The sequence below is a fragment of the Pogona vitticeps genome, chromosome 8, assembly GCF_051106095.1.
Source record: "Pogona vitticeps strain Pit_001003342236 chromosome 8, PviZW2.1, whole genome shotgun sequence".
NCBI classification, from domain to species: Eukaryota; Metazoa; Chordata; class Lepidosauria; order Squamata; family Agamidae; genus Pogona; species Pogona vitticeps.
Window position 1 is genome coordinate 29,651,236 of NC_135790.1, and position 17,224 is coordinate 29,668,459.

Consider the following 17,224-nt stretch of genomic DNA (forward strand, 5'->3'; position numbering starts at 1 on the left):
CGGATGACGGGATTGTGCTCGGAAAGAGAGGAGCTGAGCCGAGCTCCGCTCACCGGGCGCCCTTCCCTTCGCTCTAAGAACATCATTTGACAGCCGAGGCGGGAGACCTGGGTCCCTGCGAGACGCTGTTGAACTACAAGCCCCATCATTCCATCATGATGGGAACTGGAGTCCACCAATCTCTCTCTGTCCTTTTCCCTGCCGCGCCTTGCTGTCCAGGGATCCGTCCATCTCCCCAAAACGCCGCGGTCCCTTTAAATGGCCCCGCCCACTCCTGGAGTTCCTCGTTGGACCCATAGAGGGCAAAGGGACATTTAAGGAAAAAGGAGTCACGTGGCTCCGAGGGCGCCATCTTTCTTATGGGCGTCCCTAAAGTTACTCCTTACACGGGGCTTTACAGAACCTGTGCACCTTTCATATCTGCCACGAGGCCTCCGTCGGCCGCGATCCCCAGATCTTCCTGATCGTAGCGTATTGTAAAGGAGCCTGGCCACAGGGCGGGCGGGCGGGCGCGCCAGCCAGCCAGCAAGAAATATGGCGGCAGCGGCTACACGGCCCACCGGATGCATTTTGGGGATGCACTGGGGCGGACGGGCGGTGGAGAAAGGCAGCGGTGTCACACCCTGAACCGTCCGGCCGGAAACGTCCTCCGGAGGCGCAAGGCGGGGACCGGCCGGGGGCTGCTTCCGTCACCGGCGGCGAGGTCGCTCTCGGCGGAGCCTCCCCGGCCGCCCGGGGCCGAGCGCACGAGGTAGGCGGCGGCGGCTGGGGGGCTTTTCCTGCGGGGCTGCCCGGCGGGACCTCGGGCCCAGGCAGGGCGTCGGGTCGGGTCGGTGGGGCCCGGCGGGCAGGCAAGGGGCGGGGGTCGAGGGCCCCCCACCCCCGGGCAGGGCCGCCGCCGCCGCTCGGAGGGCCTCTCGCCCGCGTTTCTCCCCTTCCCTGGCCTGGCCTGGCCCGGCGGCTAACCCTCGAGGCCCCTTCCCTGGCAGGCAGAGACACCCCCCCCCGCCCCGGAGCGGGCCCCCGCGATGTGGACGCTGCCGCTCCTCCCGCTGCTGATCAACGTGGCGGGCTCCCTGCTGGGCTTCGCCGCCACCCTGACCCTCATCCCAGCCTTCAAGGACCACTTCATCGCCGCCAAGCTCTTCGGGCTCGACTTGAACAAGACCTCCAGGCAGCCCATGTGAGTAGCCGGCCGGCAGGGCGGTGGGGGTGGGTGGGTGGGGGGCTCCGCTGAGAGGAGGGAGGCCGAAGGAGAGGCCGCCGGAACCTCCCCCCCCCCCCCCACGGCTCCCAAGGGCGTGAAGAGGCTGGGCGCGGAAAGGGACAGGCGGGCCAGGATGCGCCCCCCCCCACTCGGACCCTTGGGGGTACACGGGGGTCACCGACCTCTCCGTTTAGGAGCGCCACCCTTGCCCTCCCCCCCCGGTTGGCCCTGGCAATGCCAGACAGACGGTGCCCAGTCTGAGGGGTGTCTGTGAAGCCAACTTTGGCTTGTTTCCCTCCCCCCCCCTTCCGTTTTCAGCCCAGAGTCCCAAGGGGTCATTAGCGGAGCCGTGTTTCTGATCATCCTCTTCTGCTTCATCCCGGTGCCCTTTCTGAGCTGCTTTGTGGAGGAGCAGTGCAAAGCATTCCCTCACCATGAGGTAAGTCGTTGCGTCAGACAGAAATGCCAGCGGGGTGGGCTGGATGTGGCCGCTGTGGGAGCGCTAGGAGCCCTGTTTCCTCTCTGACTTGCAGTTCGTGGCCCTCATTGGTGCCCTCCTCGCCATCTGCTGCATGATCTTCCTGGGGTTCGCAGATGATGTTCTCAATTTGCGCTGGCGCCACAAGCTGCTCCTGCCAACCATGGCCTCTTTGCCCCTGCTCATGGTCTACTTCACCAACTTTGGGAACACCACGATCGTGGTGCCCAAGCCCTTCCGGATGTTCCTGGGCTTGCACATGAACCTGGGTAAGTGGCCCAGGTCTGAGCCGGGCCGTCTGCAGCCCAGATGCCCTCCGACCTCGGCTAGCGGACCTCTAGAAAGAAAGGCGGTTGTTTGGGCCGCCTGAGGGGGCAGCGTATAGCCCTAAGCACTCTGGGCAGCGCTCGCCTCAGAAACATGGCAAGAGGCTGGCGTACTGCAGAATATTATATGGCTCATATTTTTGAAAGAGATGGGAGTAAAAAAAACCCTGGATTTTCTCTTGCAGGCATCCTGTACTACGTTTACATGGGCATGCTGGCCGTATTCTGCACCAATGCAATTAACATTCTTGCTGGGATTAACGGTTTAGAGGCTGGGCAGTCGCTAGTGATCGCAGCCTCCATCATCACGTTCAACATGATAGAGCTCAATGGTAGGAAGGGGCAGCTGCCAGGCGGCTCCTCCCCGAGCAGAATGGCCTGCAGGGCTCCAGGCCTTACAGAGGAGAAGTTGTGCAGCCACGGTAGCTGTTGGGACCACTTGGGGTTTGTGGCCGATTCCGACTGGCTAACTTTCCTTCCTTGCTCACAGGGGATTGTCGAGATGACCACATCTTCTCCCTCTACTTCATGATTCCCTTTTTCTTTACCACACTGGGGCTGTTCTACCACAACCGGTAAGAGACTTCTTGGAATGAAAAGGCCACCCTGTACCTGTTAGGAGAGTACACGTGGGGAGGGAAGCCTCACCAAGAGTTATCCTCCTTTGAGGAGTGGTTCTTCGGCCGTCACATTCAGTGGTCAGCAGCTTGACCTCTTCAGGCCTGGGGTTTCTTGGGCTGTTCCTCGTCCCACCTCTTTGTTGTGTAGTGTTTGTTTCATCCTAATGGGCTGGTCTTCTCTGGCTGAGCACAGGTACCCCTCTCGCGCATTTGTCGGTGACACATTTTGCTATTTCGCTGGCATGACCTTTGCCGTGGTGGGGATCCTCGGGCATTTCAGCAAAACAATGCTGCTCTTCTTTATCCCGCAAGTGGTCAACTTCATCTACTCGTTGCCACAGCTCTTCCACATCATTCCGTGTCCACGCCATCGGCTTCCCAGGTAATGATGTCCCACGTGTAGGCCATCTCCTGCCTGCTTCCTCTACAAGTGTTTGGCGATGGTCATCTGTTGACTGAGCACACCTGTGCTATTGACTGAAACTCTGGCTTCTGACAAGTGGACACTAGGAACTGTAGTCTTGTACAAGAGACAGATACTGCTATCAAAAATTGCATAGAACGATTGTCAACTTCACTTCCCAAAGTCCTTTGGGGGAGACGTGTTATTTAATTAAGCCTGTGGGGGTTGTCCAGATGGGCCTTTCCTCAAAACGGTGTCTTCACATAGCTGACAGCTTGTCTGCCTTGGCTGGACTCCCCCAGCCAGGGGCTGCTTGCTTGTGTGCATGCTCCTCTTCCCAGCGTAACTTCCCCCAGGGCTGTTTTCCCCACTGTGTGGCTCTCGTTGCTGACTACCCCTTGTGTCTGCCTTCAGATTCAATCCTGACACAGGGAAGCTTGAGATGAGTTATTCCCGATTCAAATCCAAGAGCCTCTCTCCCCTGGGAACGTCCATCCTCCAGGTAACACTGCAGTAGCATACCTGGAAACTCTGGAATCAAGTAGAGGGGCTGAGATGAACTGAATGTGGCTAGAGTCATGGAGAAGGATTGTGCTGGCGCTCTTTGGGCGGATGAAAGGAAGCAATCCGAAGAACCACCTTGATGCATCTCTTGTATAATCCTAGCAAATATTTCTTCATAGGTATCTGAGAAATTCCACCTGGTTGAGGTGCATCGCGGAACGGACAAAGATGGAGAATACACAGAATGCAACAACATGACTCTCATTAACTTGGTGATCAAGATCCTAGGACCGACCCATGAAAGAACCCTGACTTCCCTGCTGCTGCTGTTACAGGTGAGGAGCACAACTCTGGAGGAAGGGCAGGGCAAGGCGCGCAAGAGGGCGTCTGCTCAAGTGGTGCTTCCTCGCTCCTCCCCACCCCCTCCTTGTGACTGAGGAGGCCATTGGGATTGGTGGCAACAGCTTATGGGCCATGCCTCGTCCTGTTGGAGGACAACCTTTCCTTTGGTTTCTCTTCCTCGCTGTAGGTTGTGGGGAGCATCATGGCCTTTTCCATCCGGTACCAGCTTGTCCGGCTGTTCTATGATGTCTGAGTCGTGCTTTGAGTCTCCTTCCTTGAAAACGACCTTCTTGTTGCGAGGGGGAGTTACATGCTGGCCGAAGGTGGCCTGCTGCTTTTGCTCCGAATTACAGGAGCTGCACTATTGTATGTTGCCGTCTTGCCTCTACTGACAGAAGGGGAAATGTCGTGGTGGTGATGAGATTAACTTTGATTTTTTTCTCCCCTGGCCAATTATGGGGAAGACCAAACAGACCAGAAGCACATCTAAGAAGAATGGCACTTCACCTGTTGAAAAACGTCTTGCTTTCTCAATCTTCCGGCCTTTAAGTCTTCTGCTAGCAAAGAAAACCCTAATGTATGCTCTCCTGCATGGATGTCGCTCCTGTGCTTTGACAGCCACTTGTCTGAACAGGTAACCCCTGTTGTAACTGCTTTATGGGAGAGCGTCTCTAGCAGAATCAAACCAGGTGGATCAAAGTCTCAGGGCACTTTTGGGAAGAGCCAGTGTAGGGTGGGGGGAGGGGGGGCTCTGCTTTGTTCCTGTGCTGTTCTGTCTCTTGAAAGGACCGTTCCAGTGAGTGCAATTGTTGGGTCTCAAGACCGACTGGACAATGCTGAAACTGTGACCCAGAGGAAGGCCTGCTAACTGGAGCGCTTGAATCTGCTTAAGGTCACGCTGTGGACCTCAGGAGTGCTGTACTACTGCTCGGTTCCTTCCCGTTCAACCCCCCATGAATGTTATTGTGTGTGGTTCCCTTTCTGTGCCGGAACCCCTCTCTGAAGGCACACTGGCAGGTTGTCAGAGCTGTTGGGGTGGCAAAGAGGAGGCCCAGCGGTCTGTGCACTTTTGCAAATGGAAAGGGTGAGGCGGGGCAGGAAGAGGCCAGGGAGCCATCTCCCCCCCCCGGGGGACTGGTGTTTTGCAGCAGCTGTCAGCTAAAAAAAGAAAGGGAAAGGGACACCCCGGTGTTCTTAAGTCTTGAGAATAAGATGAATGACTGTATAATAAAGCCATGAGTACCCGGAAGAGTGTACAGAGTCATGTTTGAAAAGAAGTTTGTGCATTGGAGGTTAAATGCTGGATTACCCACAAGACTCCCGTGGGGCTTCCTTTTGGCTGCTCTACACAAACGTCCCTCAGCCATCTCCCATGTGAAATTCATCCCTTCCTACAGAGAGATGACCAAGGTGGGGAAAGGGGGAAGCTGCTCAGAAGTGTGGTCCTCTCTTCTCATGGGTGAGGACCTTTATTGTGAGCTCTGGCCAGTGTCCTCTGTGTGTGTGTGCGCGCGCGCGTATGTGGGGATTTTCTAGGTGCCCTCCCCTGCTTGCAAGACCAGTTGTGCCACAGAGCTGAGAACCAGCGCCACAACAGCGGGAAGAACGGGCACCTGGCAGGAAGGTTGTGGGGTTGTTAGGCAAGTGCCAAATAGCGGTATCCTCTCCTTAAAAAAATTATTAAAGGAAAATAACAAATCTAACTTACAATGCACATTCAGTAAAAACTATACACAATACAAATTAAACCTTCCCCAACTGTGCCACCTTCACCCTTGGGACTAGGTAACCAGAGGTATCCTTTTACACCCCATTCCACTCCAAACATACATTGATTCTTCTGCTGTCCTATAACATTTCCCCTTCGAAAAGACCTATTCCAAGTACAAATTCCATACATCTTTACTTATTTTTGTTTGGCATGTTAGTTTATCGTTTGCGCCTCCTTCGGAGTAAGCCTCTGTGGAAGACTACCCGCGTCATCATCCATCCAGGCTTGCGTGACTGCAAGCCTGGATTGTGTCCCTGGAGGCGTCATCCGAACTGAGCGAGCCGCTGGCGCCTGATTCTCCTCTTGCAGAGAGAGAGAGAGAGAGAGAGACCAGACTAGACTACCGGCTGCTGCCGGCGACCCCCCTGAGCGCGCCCGCCGCGGAAATCGCTTCTACCGGATAAACGCACGGCATTTCACGCGCGCGCGCCCCCCCCCCCGCCATGCACTCGCTCCCCCTTCTCTCTCGCCCCCCCCCCGAGTCTCCCCTCGGCCCGCCTTTCCCGCCTTCCGTTTCGAGCTTGGCGCGCCGGGGTTTCTGCCGCCGACCAGTGGGCGAAGGGGCCGCCCGGCCTGGCCACGCCCCCGAGGCAGCGGCAGGCCAATGGGCGCGCCGGCCCTGGGCGGCCAATAGGGAGGAAGCGCGGCTTCTATAACTGCGCGGGAAACGCGGGCTCGCCTCTCTCGCCATTCATAGATCTTCGCGGCCGCCTGCCGATTCATCCCTCCGAGCGCCCGTCCATTCATCCTTCTCTCCGGCCATTCATCCTCCCTTCGGCGCCATGTCGGGCCGCGGGAAAGGGGGCGGCGGCGGCGGCGGGAAGGCGCGCGCCAAGGCCAAGTCGCGCTCGTCGCGGGCCGGCCTCCAGTTCCCGGTGGGGCGCGTGCACCGGCTGCTGCGGCGCGGGCACTACGCGGAGCGGGTCGGGGCCGGCGCGCCCGTCTACCTGGCGGCGGTGTTGGAGTACCTGACGGCCGAGATCCTGGAGCTGGCGGGCAACGCGGCGAGGGACAACCGCAAGACCCGCATCGTCCCCCGCCACGTCCAGCTGGCCGTGCGCAACGACGAGGAGCTCAGCCGCCTCCTCGGCCGCGTCACCATCGCCCAGGGCGGCGTCCTGCCCAACATCCCGGCCGCCCTCCTGCCTCGCAAGGCCGCCGGAGCCGGGAGCGGAGCCGCGGCGGCGGCGGCGCCCAGGAAGAAGTCGAGCCAGGCCTCCCAGGAGTACTAGCCACGAGGCGGCGACCAGGCGGATCTCCGGTGTTCCCTCCAGGGCCGCGGGGGACGGATGCTGCGGGCGAGGCGTCCCGACGGGGCGAAGGGACTGGCTTCCCCTTCCGGAACTGTGTTCTGCTGGGGCCTCTCGGCGTCCGGTTGCTCATTAAAAGGGTTTTATACTTTACCGTCCGGGTTTCCTTGGTTTATTGGGGGGGGGCGGGCGTTGGAGAAGCGAGATCGGGCGTCCTCCTGCCAGCCGGTTCGGGGCGTGGGGTGGATCGAGGTCCTGCCACCGGCGAACCCCTCCTCCAGAAAGTGGGCAGACGGGAGCGTTCCCCTCCCCGCCAGAGGAGAGGCTGCAGGGTTTGTCTCTGCCCCTGCACTAAAACTGGGCGGGGGGGCGGGGACCCGGTGAGGTCAGGGGGGGTATCCTGTCGGAAAGGAAGGCTGGTCTTTATCTTTCTCCCCAAAATATCTTTCTCCCCAAAACTCGAAGATTTCCATCAGCCATGGAAAGGCACAGGATGGGGATGGTGGAAAGTCACCCAGGAAACCGCCAAAATACCCTGTGCTCATGTGGCATGAAAAGAACGTCCTCTCTCTTACCCCCCCCCCCCGTCTTCCCTAACGACCACTGGCCAGTCTTGCTTGTGAGCTTCCAGTAGAGCCTGCCTGGCTACAGAAAGAAACAGGAGGCAGCCTGTTGTCTTCTCCCAGAGCTTGGCTAGAATGAAGGTGTGACTTTTCCCTAGAAAAAAAAAGCCATCTTTTTCTCAAGGCAATTAAGAAACCTGGCCCATTTTGCTCCTCTAGACTTTGTCACAGTCACTAATTCCAAATTAAATCTCTTTATTCAGTTTCAGCAATAATTACAAGGCAACATAAATCAGACCCTTCATCTCACCCATCAGTGCCCAGGAACCGCTTCTATGAGAAGCATCGGCCGGCCTGGGGGAACCCAGATTCCTCATGGGCAAGGCCTCCCTCTGGGGCATCGGCCGGCATCCTGGGGCACCAGCCCATCGGGGGCAGCTCCCCGGCCAGAGGCAGCTGCTGCTGCAATCACTTGAGAGGAAGCCTTCACGTGGAGGTGGGCGGCCTCATGGCTCCCATGGCACGAGGAACGGGGCAGGGGCAGCTGCCCAGGGCCCAGAGGGGGCCCTGCTGTCGCTCAGGCATCGTTGAGCTGCCTGGCCACGTTGAGGATCTGCCTGGCCCCCTGGCTCAGCAGCAGCTCTGCCACCTGCAGGCCCAGCTTCTCCGCAGCCACCTGGGCACGGCGAGGCACATTCTTCGCTGTGATGCCCACGTGTTGGTTGTCATCATTGGGCCCGTCTTCGCTCTGGGAGAGGGAGAAGGTGGGTAAGGAAAGGGCATTAGGTTCCCCCATGAAATTATTCCAGGTTTGCTGGGGGTTGTGTGAGAGATCCCCACCCCCCAAACAATCCAGCACTGCTTTCTACTAGGCTCATAGGGTGGAACTGGAGTGGAAAGGAGGGAGGGAGGCAGAAGCCTCCAAAATGCGGCTGGATGTCTAGGCGTCCAAGAATAAACGGAGGTAAAATACAGGGAGCTGCCAGGAAAGAAGAGAGGAGACTGCACACCAACAGACAAGTATGGAGGGGCTTGCCCCCCCCTTTGGATCTTTCCTCAAACAGTGTTTTCACTGACAACAGGCACACAACCCCCATCATCCACTGACTGGTTTTGGCTGCAGGGCAAAAATATATGGAGGCCCATCCCTGAGCTGCAAGGTCTCTCTGTCCACCTGGCATCTCAGCCTAGAAAATGGCAAAGAATTACCTCCAGTGGAAAGTTCACGTTGGCTTGCATGGTCTCCCGCAGGCTCTCAGACCCATCGAGGCTGTAGACGGCTCCTGTCAGGTATAACTAGGGAGAGAAAGCCCGCAGGAAAGAGGATGTCAGGCAGGTCAGGGTGGTTGAATTCTAGCTCCCTCCTCAGAGAAGGTGCCTCCAAGCGGCTCGTTGGGTTGTGTGTTTTTTTTTTAACATGCAAAGCAGGGTGGTAAAACTCATACAGAAGAAGGCGCGTCAAAGGGAGTGTGTTCTCAGTGGCTCTGCAGGGCAGGGCGGTGGCATCTTCCTCTCCAGGCAGCGGCTGGAGGGCTCAAGGGACCCATTTGAGTACAGTTATCTGTGCGCCGTTACCGCCCCAGAGGGACATACTTGAATATTTCTAGCCCCCCCCCCCCCCCCGTTTTGTCTTTAGTGGAGCTTCCTCCCCCTCCCGAAGCAGCATCCAGCTGCAATGGCAAAGCAAGAGTGTCTGGCCTTTCACTTCCTTCGCCATCCATACCTGAGAATCCTTGACGAGGGTACTCACTGCCACAGGAACACTACAGCCACCTTCCTGCACAGGGAAACCAGACAGGTAAGTCCCATTAGTTTTGTTTATGAAGTGCCCTTTCTGTCTCACATGAGAACTGCGGTCTTCTGAACTCACCCTCTTAACCTTTGCAGCCCCTGGCCTCTCATGGCGCTGCTGGTAGCAGGTCCTTTTTCTCCTTGCGAGGGTGACCGTGCCCCCACCCCTACCCCCAGTGAGCAGCCAAGCCACCTTTGACCCCAGAGGCCGTCTCTCCCTGAGCATACCAAGTGTTTCATGAAGGCTCTCTCAGCGATGCAGCGCAGCACCGTCTCCCCGTCGTGTAAGAGGGATACCATGTCCAGGATCTCCTGGTCCCTGGCTCTCACCTCCACCGCCAAAGCACCCTGAAGAGACAGAACACACCACCACTCTTGGTCTCCCCTACAGCTGAGGAGCCCCCCCCATCGGCAGCCTTCCTGCGGTCGGCAGAAGGCACAACAGAAGCGGGGCTGCTCCCACACCAGCTGTGTTGGACTTGGATTCTATGTGCAATGGAAGAAGAGCAGAGAGCCACAACCTTACCTGCCCGACAGCGTACAAGCAGTCTGTAGGGTTCAGGATCTGGAAGAAAGCAAAAGGGGTTTGTGCTGGGGATCTCTGGGTCCTGAACGAGACCTGACACTTGAGAGAGAGGGGGAGAGAGAGGAGTCCAGGCACTCCTCCAACCAGCCCTATGGCGGGCAATGGCAGGAGCCGAAAGACAGACACACACACCCCAGCCGCAGAGAAGGGGGCCAGCTATAGCCCTCACCTGGCCAATGCGGTTCTCCCAGCCCATCCGCTTCAAACCAGCCGCCGCCAGGATGATGGCACTGAAGTCCTCCTTCTCGTCCAGCTTCTTCAAGCGGGTGTTCAGGTTGCCCCGCTGAGCGAAAGCTTAAGTGAAAACAAGGCGCCTCTGGGTGCATGCAGGGAGCTGGCCCCGGGGGGGGGGGGGCTTTGGTGCCATGACCGCCCAAAGGAGGGGGGGTCAGAAAAGTGCTGTGAGGTGTGGGGATGATGGGATATCTCTTCCACTCTCCTCTCACCCAAGCTGCCTCCTTTCTCAGGGCTGGGGGAGACAATGGCAGGCGTTTCTGCTGTAGCAAGAAAAGAAGAAGCTGGACAGGCAAGGGTCCCCCAGCTGTCCCCCCCAAGCAGTGGCCCTGCAGAGGGGCTCCCCGTGGTTTTTAAGGATCTAAACATCAGGGCCGCGCCTGTCCTTGAGGTTCATGGCAGCCCCATGTGTTGACAACCCAGGAAAGGATACAATATCCCTGAACTGCAGTTGAGGAAACTTCCTCTTCAGCTGCGCTGCCCGCCGGAGTGAGCTGGTCCCAATCACGCTGTGGGGAGGCCAGACAGAAGCATCATCAAAAGGGCAGCTGAGCCACCCCCCCCCCCGAAAAACGACTTGAGGGAAGCCTAGAATCCCCCGGCCCTCCGCCCTGCACAGAGCCAACGCCCCCTGCAGGCTCTTTTCCATTCCAAAGCAGGCACTCCTTAAAGAGCCCGCTTGAACCACTGGTCCCCAACCCCCACCCCCAGTCATGGCTCACTCCAGGCCCCAGAGACCAAGGCTCTTAAAGGCTGGAAGTTTTGCACAGAAGGTAAAGCTCAAAGTGGGGGAAGGAGGACCCGGGAGGGCTCACCTCTTCTCAGGAAGGCTGCTGAGGGTTTTGCCCACATGCTTGGGGTGAAAGACAACCGCATCGTACGGGTTTTCTCTTCTGCAGAAGAATTGGGGGGGGGAGGGTGCCTTTCAGAAAGCGGACAGGCAGAGCGACAGCAGACGCTGATGGAGGCCTCCCAGTAGAGCCAGATGGGGGTGGCCGCCTGGATGCCTGGTTTTGGGACACCCACCCACTCAGACCCACATTCTGTAGGACTGCCTTTCCAGGGCCTGTGTGCCTCTGCGCAAAAGGGACAGCAGCTGGCCGCCCACAGCCCCTTCGGCAAGACACAGAGCAGGCAGGGGCCCCAAGAGAGCCCAGGACATCAAGACTCACTTGCAGACGGCGCCGATGGTGAATCCAGGGGGGAGGGAGGTGGGCAGATCCTTCAGAGAATGGACCACCAGGTCAACTCTGGGGGAAGCAGAGAAGGAGAACAACTCAGCAAGGGAAAGCCTAGCCAAAGGGGAACGCTCAGCTCAGCATTAAAGCCGGAGGGTTGGGGGGGGGGGGGACACAGAGACAGAGATTCTGAAGGACATGGCCTGGCTCAGGCCCAGCCCCAAGGCCTTGTCTAACTCAGTCTGCACAAAGTGAGAGCCCTGAACGTTTGCACGACGGGCAGATCGGAAGATGAGATTGCCTAGGAAAGGGCAGAGAGTCACAACACCGAGACAGACACACACACTCCGAGGGCTTCCCTTTTTAGTCCTCCTCTCTGCTGGTCCTCTTCTCCTCACTAGCCAAGCTAGTGGGGCAGACCTTGATGTCTGGACCCCATGTTTTGATTTTGCAGGAGCCGCCCCCACCCCACCCAGCATGTCAGGAGGACACACGTGCTGGGGAGGAGAAAGGGCACCCCACGGGGGGGGGGGAGGGGGCAGGCCTTGCCAGGCCAAAAGCACTCACTCGTTCTTCTCCAGTGCGTTTTCCAGCTCCTTGGTAAAGAGGCTTTTCTCTCCAATCTAAAGGGGGAAAACAGAGCGTCACGTCCTGGGTGACCCCCTAACCCACTCCTACTCCCACTTGCCCTGCCTCCCAGCTGCTGACCTTGGACAGTGCTGTGTCCAGGATTTTGTCCCCTGTGGTTGTCATGGCAACTATTAAGGGAGAGAGAGAGAGAAAGAGAAAGAGAGATGATCAGGTGAGGCAATGTAGAAACAGAACATCCTGGGAGGAGGGGGGGGAGGAGGGGGGCCATCCTAGCCACCTACCTGCTTCTTTACACCTGCAACCCTCGGGAGGCCCAGAGCAAGGCGAAGAGCCAGACGGCACTAGCCCTGCACCAGCCACGGGGTGCTCAGCCCACCTGCTTTCCACCACGGCCTTTGACACCTGTCTTGAGCAGGGCCTGGGTGCCCCCCTCCCCTGCTTGGCTTTGGCCCTCCCCCTGGGTCACATGTAGGGAGAGCCTCTCCCTCCACTCACCAATCTCAAAGCGGAGGTGGGAGTGGTGCTTCTGCAGCATCGCCACCACACTGTCCGTCTGGATCCGGGCCAGCTGCAGGGGGTCAATGAGAAAAGGGCAGTGACTGGGAAGGACTGGGGCTTCCCTCTCCCCTTGGCTGGCAGATGCCCCCGAAACACAGTGGCTGCAAGACGGGAAACCCTGCCCAGAGCCTTGCCTGTGCCCATCACCGCCCAGGGGATGGAACGCCTCCCCCCCCAATTCAACCTGCCAAAGCCCTAAGTCTTGCGTGCCCAGGGCCTTCCTTTGGCTTCGGTTCTGCCAAAGGAAGAACCCTGCCAGCCACAAAGTGCCACTAGGAGCAACGTTGGACAAGTAGTGAGGGCGCAGCTGCAGAAGCCGCAGGCCGTGGGTGCTGAGCACCAGCCTAGCCTGAAGCTCTGCTAGGAGGAGAGAGGAGGCAGGTGGCCCAGGCTTCTAGGAGCGGGGCCGCTCTGCTTTCGTTACCCTACCTCCTCCAACCACTCCAGGCACCACCGCCCTGCTCTGTGGGGCCTCCCTTCAGAAAGGGGGTCATCCCTGGAGCACCACTAAGAGCAGCAGCAGCAGGAGCCGCCCCAGCCGGCAGGTGGAGATTAGCCCTCTTGCACAAGGGCAGGTCTTTATCTTGTCTTACAAGCCTCTTCCTCTCCCTCCCACTCAGAGCTTCCTCCTCCTCTTGCCAGGGTGAAACGTATGAGAACGGTTGCTCTCCTGAACCCAAGCAGGCCCATGGGACCCATGGACCCGCTCTCTCATGACTCCGGCTGCTGGCCTGACCACAGGGGGGGAGGGAGGGGGGGCTCCTTGCCTTTAGGACACTTTTGTGGCAAAACAAAAACGATCACGGGCGTGGGCCACTTCCCTCCACTTCTAAAGGGTTCTTCCTGGCCAGGCAAGCCTCTTTTAACCCCCAGTGAATACAATCCAGTGTGTAGCTTTAACCTCCCCAATTTCTCAGGCCGAGGAAACCACACGTTTGCCTCTTCCACTTGAGAGCCCTCTGAGTGTCTGAAGGGCACCACCGTGCCTTGCACCCCGCTCTTCTCTTCTTTGGGCTCCTGGGCCCCATCAGCTCTCCCCCCCCCCCGGCCATGGAACAACAACAACAACAACAAGACAAGCTACCCAGGCCCTACAGAGAACCACCTGGCCTCTTGTGTGGGTTCGTGCATGCAGCCCCAAGGTTTGGGCCCAGAGAGGCAGAGAGAAAGGGGGGCACCAAGCCAGAGGCTGGGTTGTGGGGCCGTACCTGGCTCTTTCTGGTCCCCACGCGAATGGTCTGATGGTTCAAGCCATTGCCATTTTTGTCCTGTGAAGAAGGAGAGACCGTCAGTTTCAGGTCCGCCTTGCCTCCCGCTTCCACCTCCCTCTTCGCCCGTCCAGGTGGGAGCTGCCACACCGGGATGCCTTCCTTGCACGAAGGTACTGCATTCCGGAGAGGAAGAGGCCCAGGTTGGGGGCTTCCTTTAAGGCAGACATTCTGCAGGACTCCACGAGGAAAACAAACAGCCCAACAAGGGGGCAACGGAAGCAAACACGTCCTCACCTTCTCTGGTCTGCCCTAAAATCCCCCCTTTTTCAAAACCAGGACACGAACCCTTGGGGGTAGGGGGGCAAGGAGGAGGACTCCACCTCTCCACTGGCCACCCTGTCCCGCACCACCTGGGCATTGAATAGCGTCATCTTCAACAAGCATTACCAATGTCATCTTTATTCCCTAAAATGCTCTCAGGGAAGATGGTCCGGCCAAACAGAAACCCAACACCTGGAAAGAGCAGAGCTGTCCAAATCCACTCCTTGCCAGCCACGCATTACAAGGAGAAGCACGCAGAGAGGGAAAGGGGACCCACAAACCTAGGGGGAGTCGAGGGGGTAGCAAATTCAGACCAACGTGGCTATGATGGGCTTCTGCCCCCTTCTTAGCTTGTGGGTGGATGAGCAACCTTCATCCAAGGTGGGGTGAGGGTGACACTCTCATGGCACAGCTGCACCGGTGAGCAGGGCAGGGGTTTGTATGGGAGGGGGAAAAATAAAGCACGAAGCCCTGGTTTCTGACCCAGTGCTAGGAAATGCCAAGACCTCTCAGTATTGACGAATGATCCCCAGTTTAGTAGAGTGGTTAGAGTGCTGCACTAAGACTCAGGAGTCCTGGGTTCAAATCCTCACACTCTCTCGCCCTAGCGACCTCGCAGAGCAGCTGTGAGGACAGTCTGGGGAGGAAGCGTGCCAGGGATGCTGCCAGGAGCTCCATGAAAGGAGAGGCAAAAGATAAAAGGGACCCCACTCTGTCCGAGGGGCAGCCCTGCAAACGGGCCCGGAGCTGCACTCGGCCCTCCCTCTTCCCCTTACCTGACTCTGCTGGAAGACCACCTGGGCCATCATCCTGGCCAAAGAGCTTCCCTGGCTGGGGGCTTCTTCCTACGGGGGGGGGGCTGGAAGCAGCTTCTCCCGCCTTGCAATGACTGTGTCTGTGACCAAGGGAGTTGTGCTGCTCCTTGGCAGGCAGCCCCCAGTCTGGGCCCAGAGATAAGGAGGGAGGAGGGGAGGGGCAGCGGGAGGGGAGAGGAGGGGAGGGGGCAGCCCAGGGCCACCCAGGGGCGGAGCCGAGCTGGGAAGGAAGGAAGGAAGGAAGGGCAGCCGCTCCCGGGGCCTGCCTCCAAGGAGCTGGCCGAGACTTTCACACAGAGTGAAGCCCTTCTAGGAAAAGCAGGCGGGGGGCGGGGGCTGTCCGGCTAGCCGGGGGGCCATTCCCACCCCCTGCTTTGCCGGAGGTGCCCCGCGCCACCCTCGGCAACAAGGAGGGCCACAGCCTGACCCGAGAAAGAGACGCTTCAGGCTCTGCAGGAGCAGCTTCTGGGCCAGCATTCGGCCATACCTCTGCCCTTCCTCCCCGCCCCCCCCCGACCGGCCAGCCCAGAGGCAGGAACTGCTCGGGGGACATTCCAGCCGGGGCTCGGCCTCCCAGGGTGGACCCTGCCTGCCGGGTTGGGCAACAGGCAGCCGAGCTCAGCCCTGCCCGGGTTGGGCAAGAGGAGGAGGAGGAGGAGGAGGAGGAGGCAGCCAAGGCGGCTCCTGCCAGCCATTCTGCCGCCCCTCTGCCCGCACCCAGGGAGGCCGAGCCCCCCCCGGGACCCCTCCCAGGGCGGGGGACGACGGCCCTGCCGGGGACTGGAGGGAGCCCAGCGGGGCTTAGCGGAGCCTCCCTCCCGCCAAGGTCAGGCCCAAGGGAACCAACCCCCCCCCCCCGCTCAGGGCTTCCAAAGGGGGGGGCGCGGCGGTGGGGGGGGGAGAACGGGCCCCGCCCCTCCCCAAGCCCCACCGAAGAAGCCCCGCCCCACCCCCTTGGGGCAGCCAATAGGGAGGCGCCCTTCGCCGCCGCTATTAGCATACGAGCGAGCCCCCCCCCGAAAAACTCCCCCCCCCTAAGCGGGCGCGGCGTCAGGCCCGGAAAACCCCCTCAGGGCGGGAGGAACTCACCCCGGCGGGGGGCCCGGAGGTCATGCTGGGCGCCGGGCCTCGGGGAAGGCGAGAGTTCCGCCCGGCCAGGCTCCCTCTCCGCTCCACGCGCCCCCCCTCCGGCACCGGCCTTTCCGGACGTCACTTCCGGCGGGTGGGCATCCGCTCCGCCGGCCTCAGTCTCCTTGAGCTAGGCCACGCCCCCTGCCCGTAATTACCGCCCGGGAGCGCAGGGAGAATCTCCGTGACGTGGGGTGGCGGCCCTCCTCCTCCTCCTCCTCTCGGTGTCCCGTTTGCGGCTCCCCTCCCCGCTGTTTTCCCACGGAGGAGAGGCGCCTGACTCAGACGGCGGAACTCTCTGCCACTGGAGCAGGCCGCTTAAGAGCGGGTGGGCAGGGCAGGGCAGGGCAGGGCAGGGCAGGGCAGGGCAGAGCCCCTTTGGGGACCACCACCCATTGGTGCCGTTTCTTCCCTTTGGATCTTGCCTTTCTTCCATGGGCTCTTCTCTCCCCACTCCCTCCGAGTGGGGAGGGTATCCCGACAGATGAGAAGCCCTGGAGGGGATTCGAACCCGGGTCTCCTTCACCTCTAGCCTGACACTACAGGGCTAGGTGGGGATTGCAGAGGGGGAGAGACTGCTGGGAGAGACTGCTGCTGCCTTCTTTGCCACCCAACGACCGTGGCAGGATTCTTAAGGGCTGCAAGACTCCCTCCCTCCCTCCCTCCCTCCGCCTTGGCCAGAGAAAATTCCCTGCCGCCTTCCCAGCCTGCTTCCCCCACCTAGTAAGCAAACTGCAGAGCGGCAGCGGCGCTTCCTGGCCTCTTCCCCTCGCCCTAGGGATTTGTGCATAAAAAGGGCCCTGCTGAGGGAAACCCCACAGGCCTGCCTGTGCCCCTTGGGCGCCCAACGGAGCCTTTGGTCCTCCAGGGAGAGCTTTGGAGCCCAAGGACCCCGAATGGACTCTGAACAATGGACGCCTGTGCAGTCTTTAATTCCGGTCCCGGATTGGGACTATATGATCACCCGCACTTACCGCACCCTACAGGCACCTCTAGCTGTAGGGCAGGCTGCAAATATTCTAAGAAATACAACACGTGAATATCCCTGAGCCCAGAGCGCCTCAGGGATGGCCCTGCTTGGACTGCCCAGGGGGGTCAGGAGCCCCTCCACCCGTCACCCCAGGACCCTCATGGCTGCTCCAACCCTCGCATAAACACCTTTTTCTTTATTTTTGGCCTGAGATGACACACAAAGCTGCCTTCGCCAGTCACAGAACCAAACAGTCCAGAGCCATCAGTCCCGAAAGAGGCTTCCCTGCAGGGGGAGTCCAGCAACTGGCACCGCAGGGTGGCAAGGAGGTGGGAGGCACCTGCTTGCAGGCCAAACCTCTTGCCATTGACTACAAG

General features: G+C 59.5%; 3 protein-coding genes across 4 annotated transcripts; 2 read left to right on the forward strand and 1 right to left on the reverse strand.

Annotated features, from left to right (window-relative positions):
- Positions 1-443: 443 nt before the first annotated feature.
- On the forward strand, positions 444-5,129 carry DPAGT1 (dolichyl-phosphate N-acetylglucosaminephosphotransferase 1). Its single transcript, XM_072979385.2, has 10 exons — positions 444-751; positions 990-1,183; positions 1,526-1,646; positions 1,741-1,954; positions 2,197-2,343; positions 2,502-2,586; positions 2,825-3,013; positions 3,449-3,536; positions 3,718-3,873; positions 4,068-5,129. The coding sequence occupies exons 2-10, from the start codon at positions 1,029-1,031 to the stop codon at positions 4,131-4,133; spliced, it is 1,221 nt and encodes a 406-aa protein (XP_072835486.1). The 5' UTR covers positions 444-751; positions 990-1,028; the 3' UTR covers positions 4,134-5,129.
- Positions 5,130-6,302: 1,173 nt separating this feature from the next.
- H2AX (H2A.X variant histone) lies at positions 6,303-7,054 on the forward strand. Its single transcript, XM_072979387.2, has one exon. It carries the CDS (start codon positions 6,434-6,436, stop codon positions 6,881-6,883), a length of 450 nt encoding a protein of 149 aa, XP_072835488.2. The 5' UTR covers positions 6,303-6,433; the 3' UTR covers positions 6,884-7,054.
- Positions 7,055-7,702: 648 nt separating this feature from the next.
- Positions 7,703-15,986, reverse strand: HMBS (hydroxymethylbilane synthase). Of its 2 annotated transcripts, none has more exons than XM_020793841.3 (14): positions 15,839-15,986; positions 13,611-13,670; positions 12,340-12,412; positions 11,962-12,011; positions 11,821-11,876; positions 11,248-11,325; positions 10,891-10,968; positions 10,509-10,584; positions 10,011-10,124; positions 9,782-9,820; positions 9,484-9,603; positions 9,188-9,241; positions 8,674-8,760; positions 7,703-8,212 (listed from the first exon to the last, which is right to left on the reverse strand). In XM_020793841.3, exons 1-14 carry the CDS (start codon positions 15,860-15,862, stop codon positions 8,042-8,044), a joined length of 1,080 nt encoding a protein of 359 aa, XP_020649500.1. In that variant the 5' UTR covers positions 15,863-15,986; the 3' UTR covers positions 7,703-8,041. The 2 variants fall into 2 exon arrangements, with proteins under 2 accessions (XP_020649500.1, XP_020649493.2); XM_020793834.3 differs by lacking the exon at positions 15,839-15,986 and adding an exon at positions 14,711-14,855.
- Positions 15,987-17,224: the final 1,238 nt, after the last annotated feature.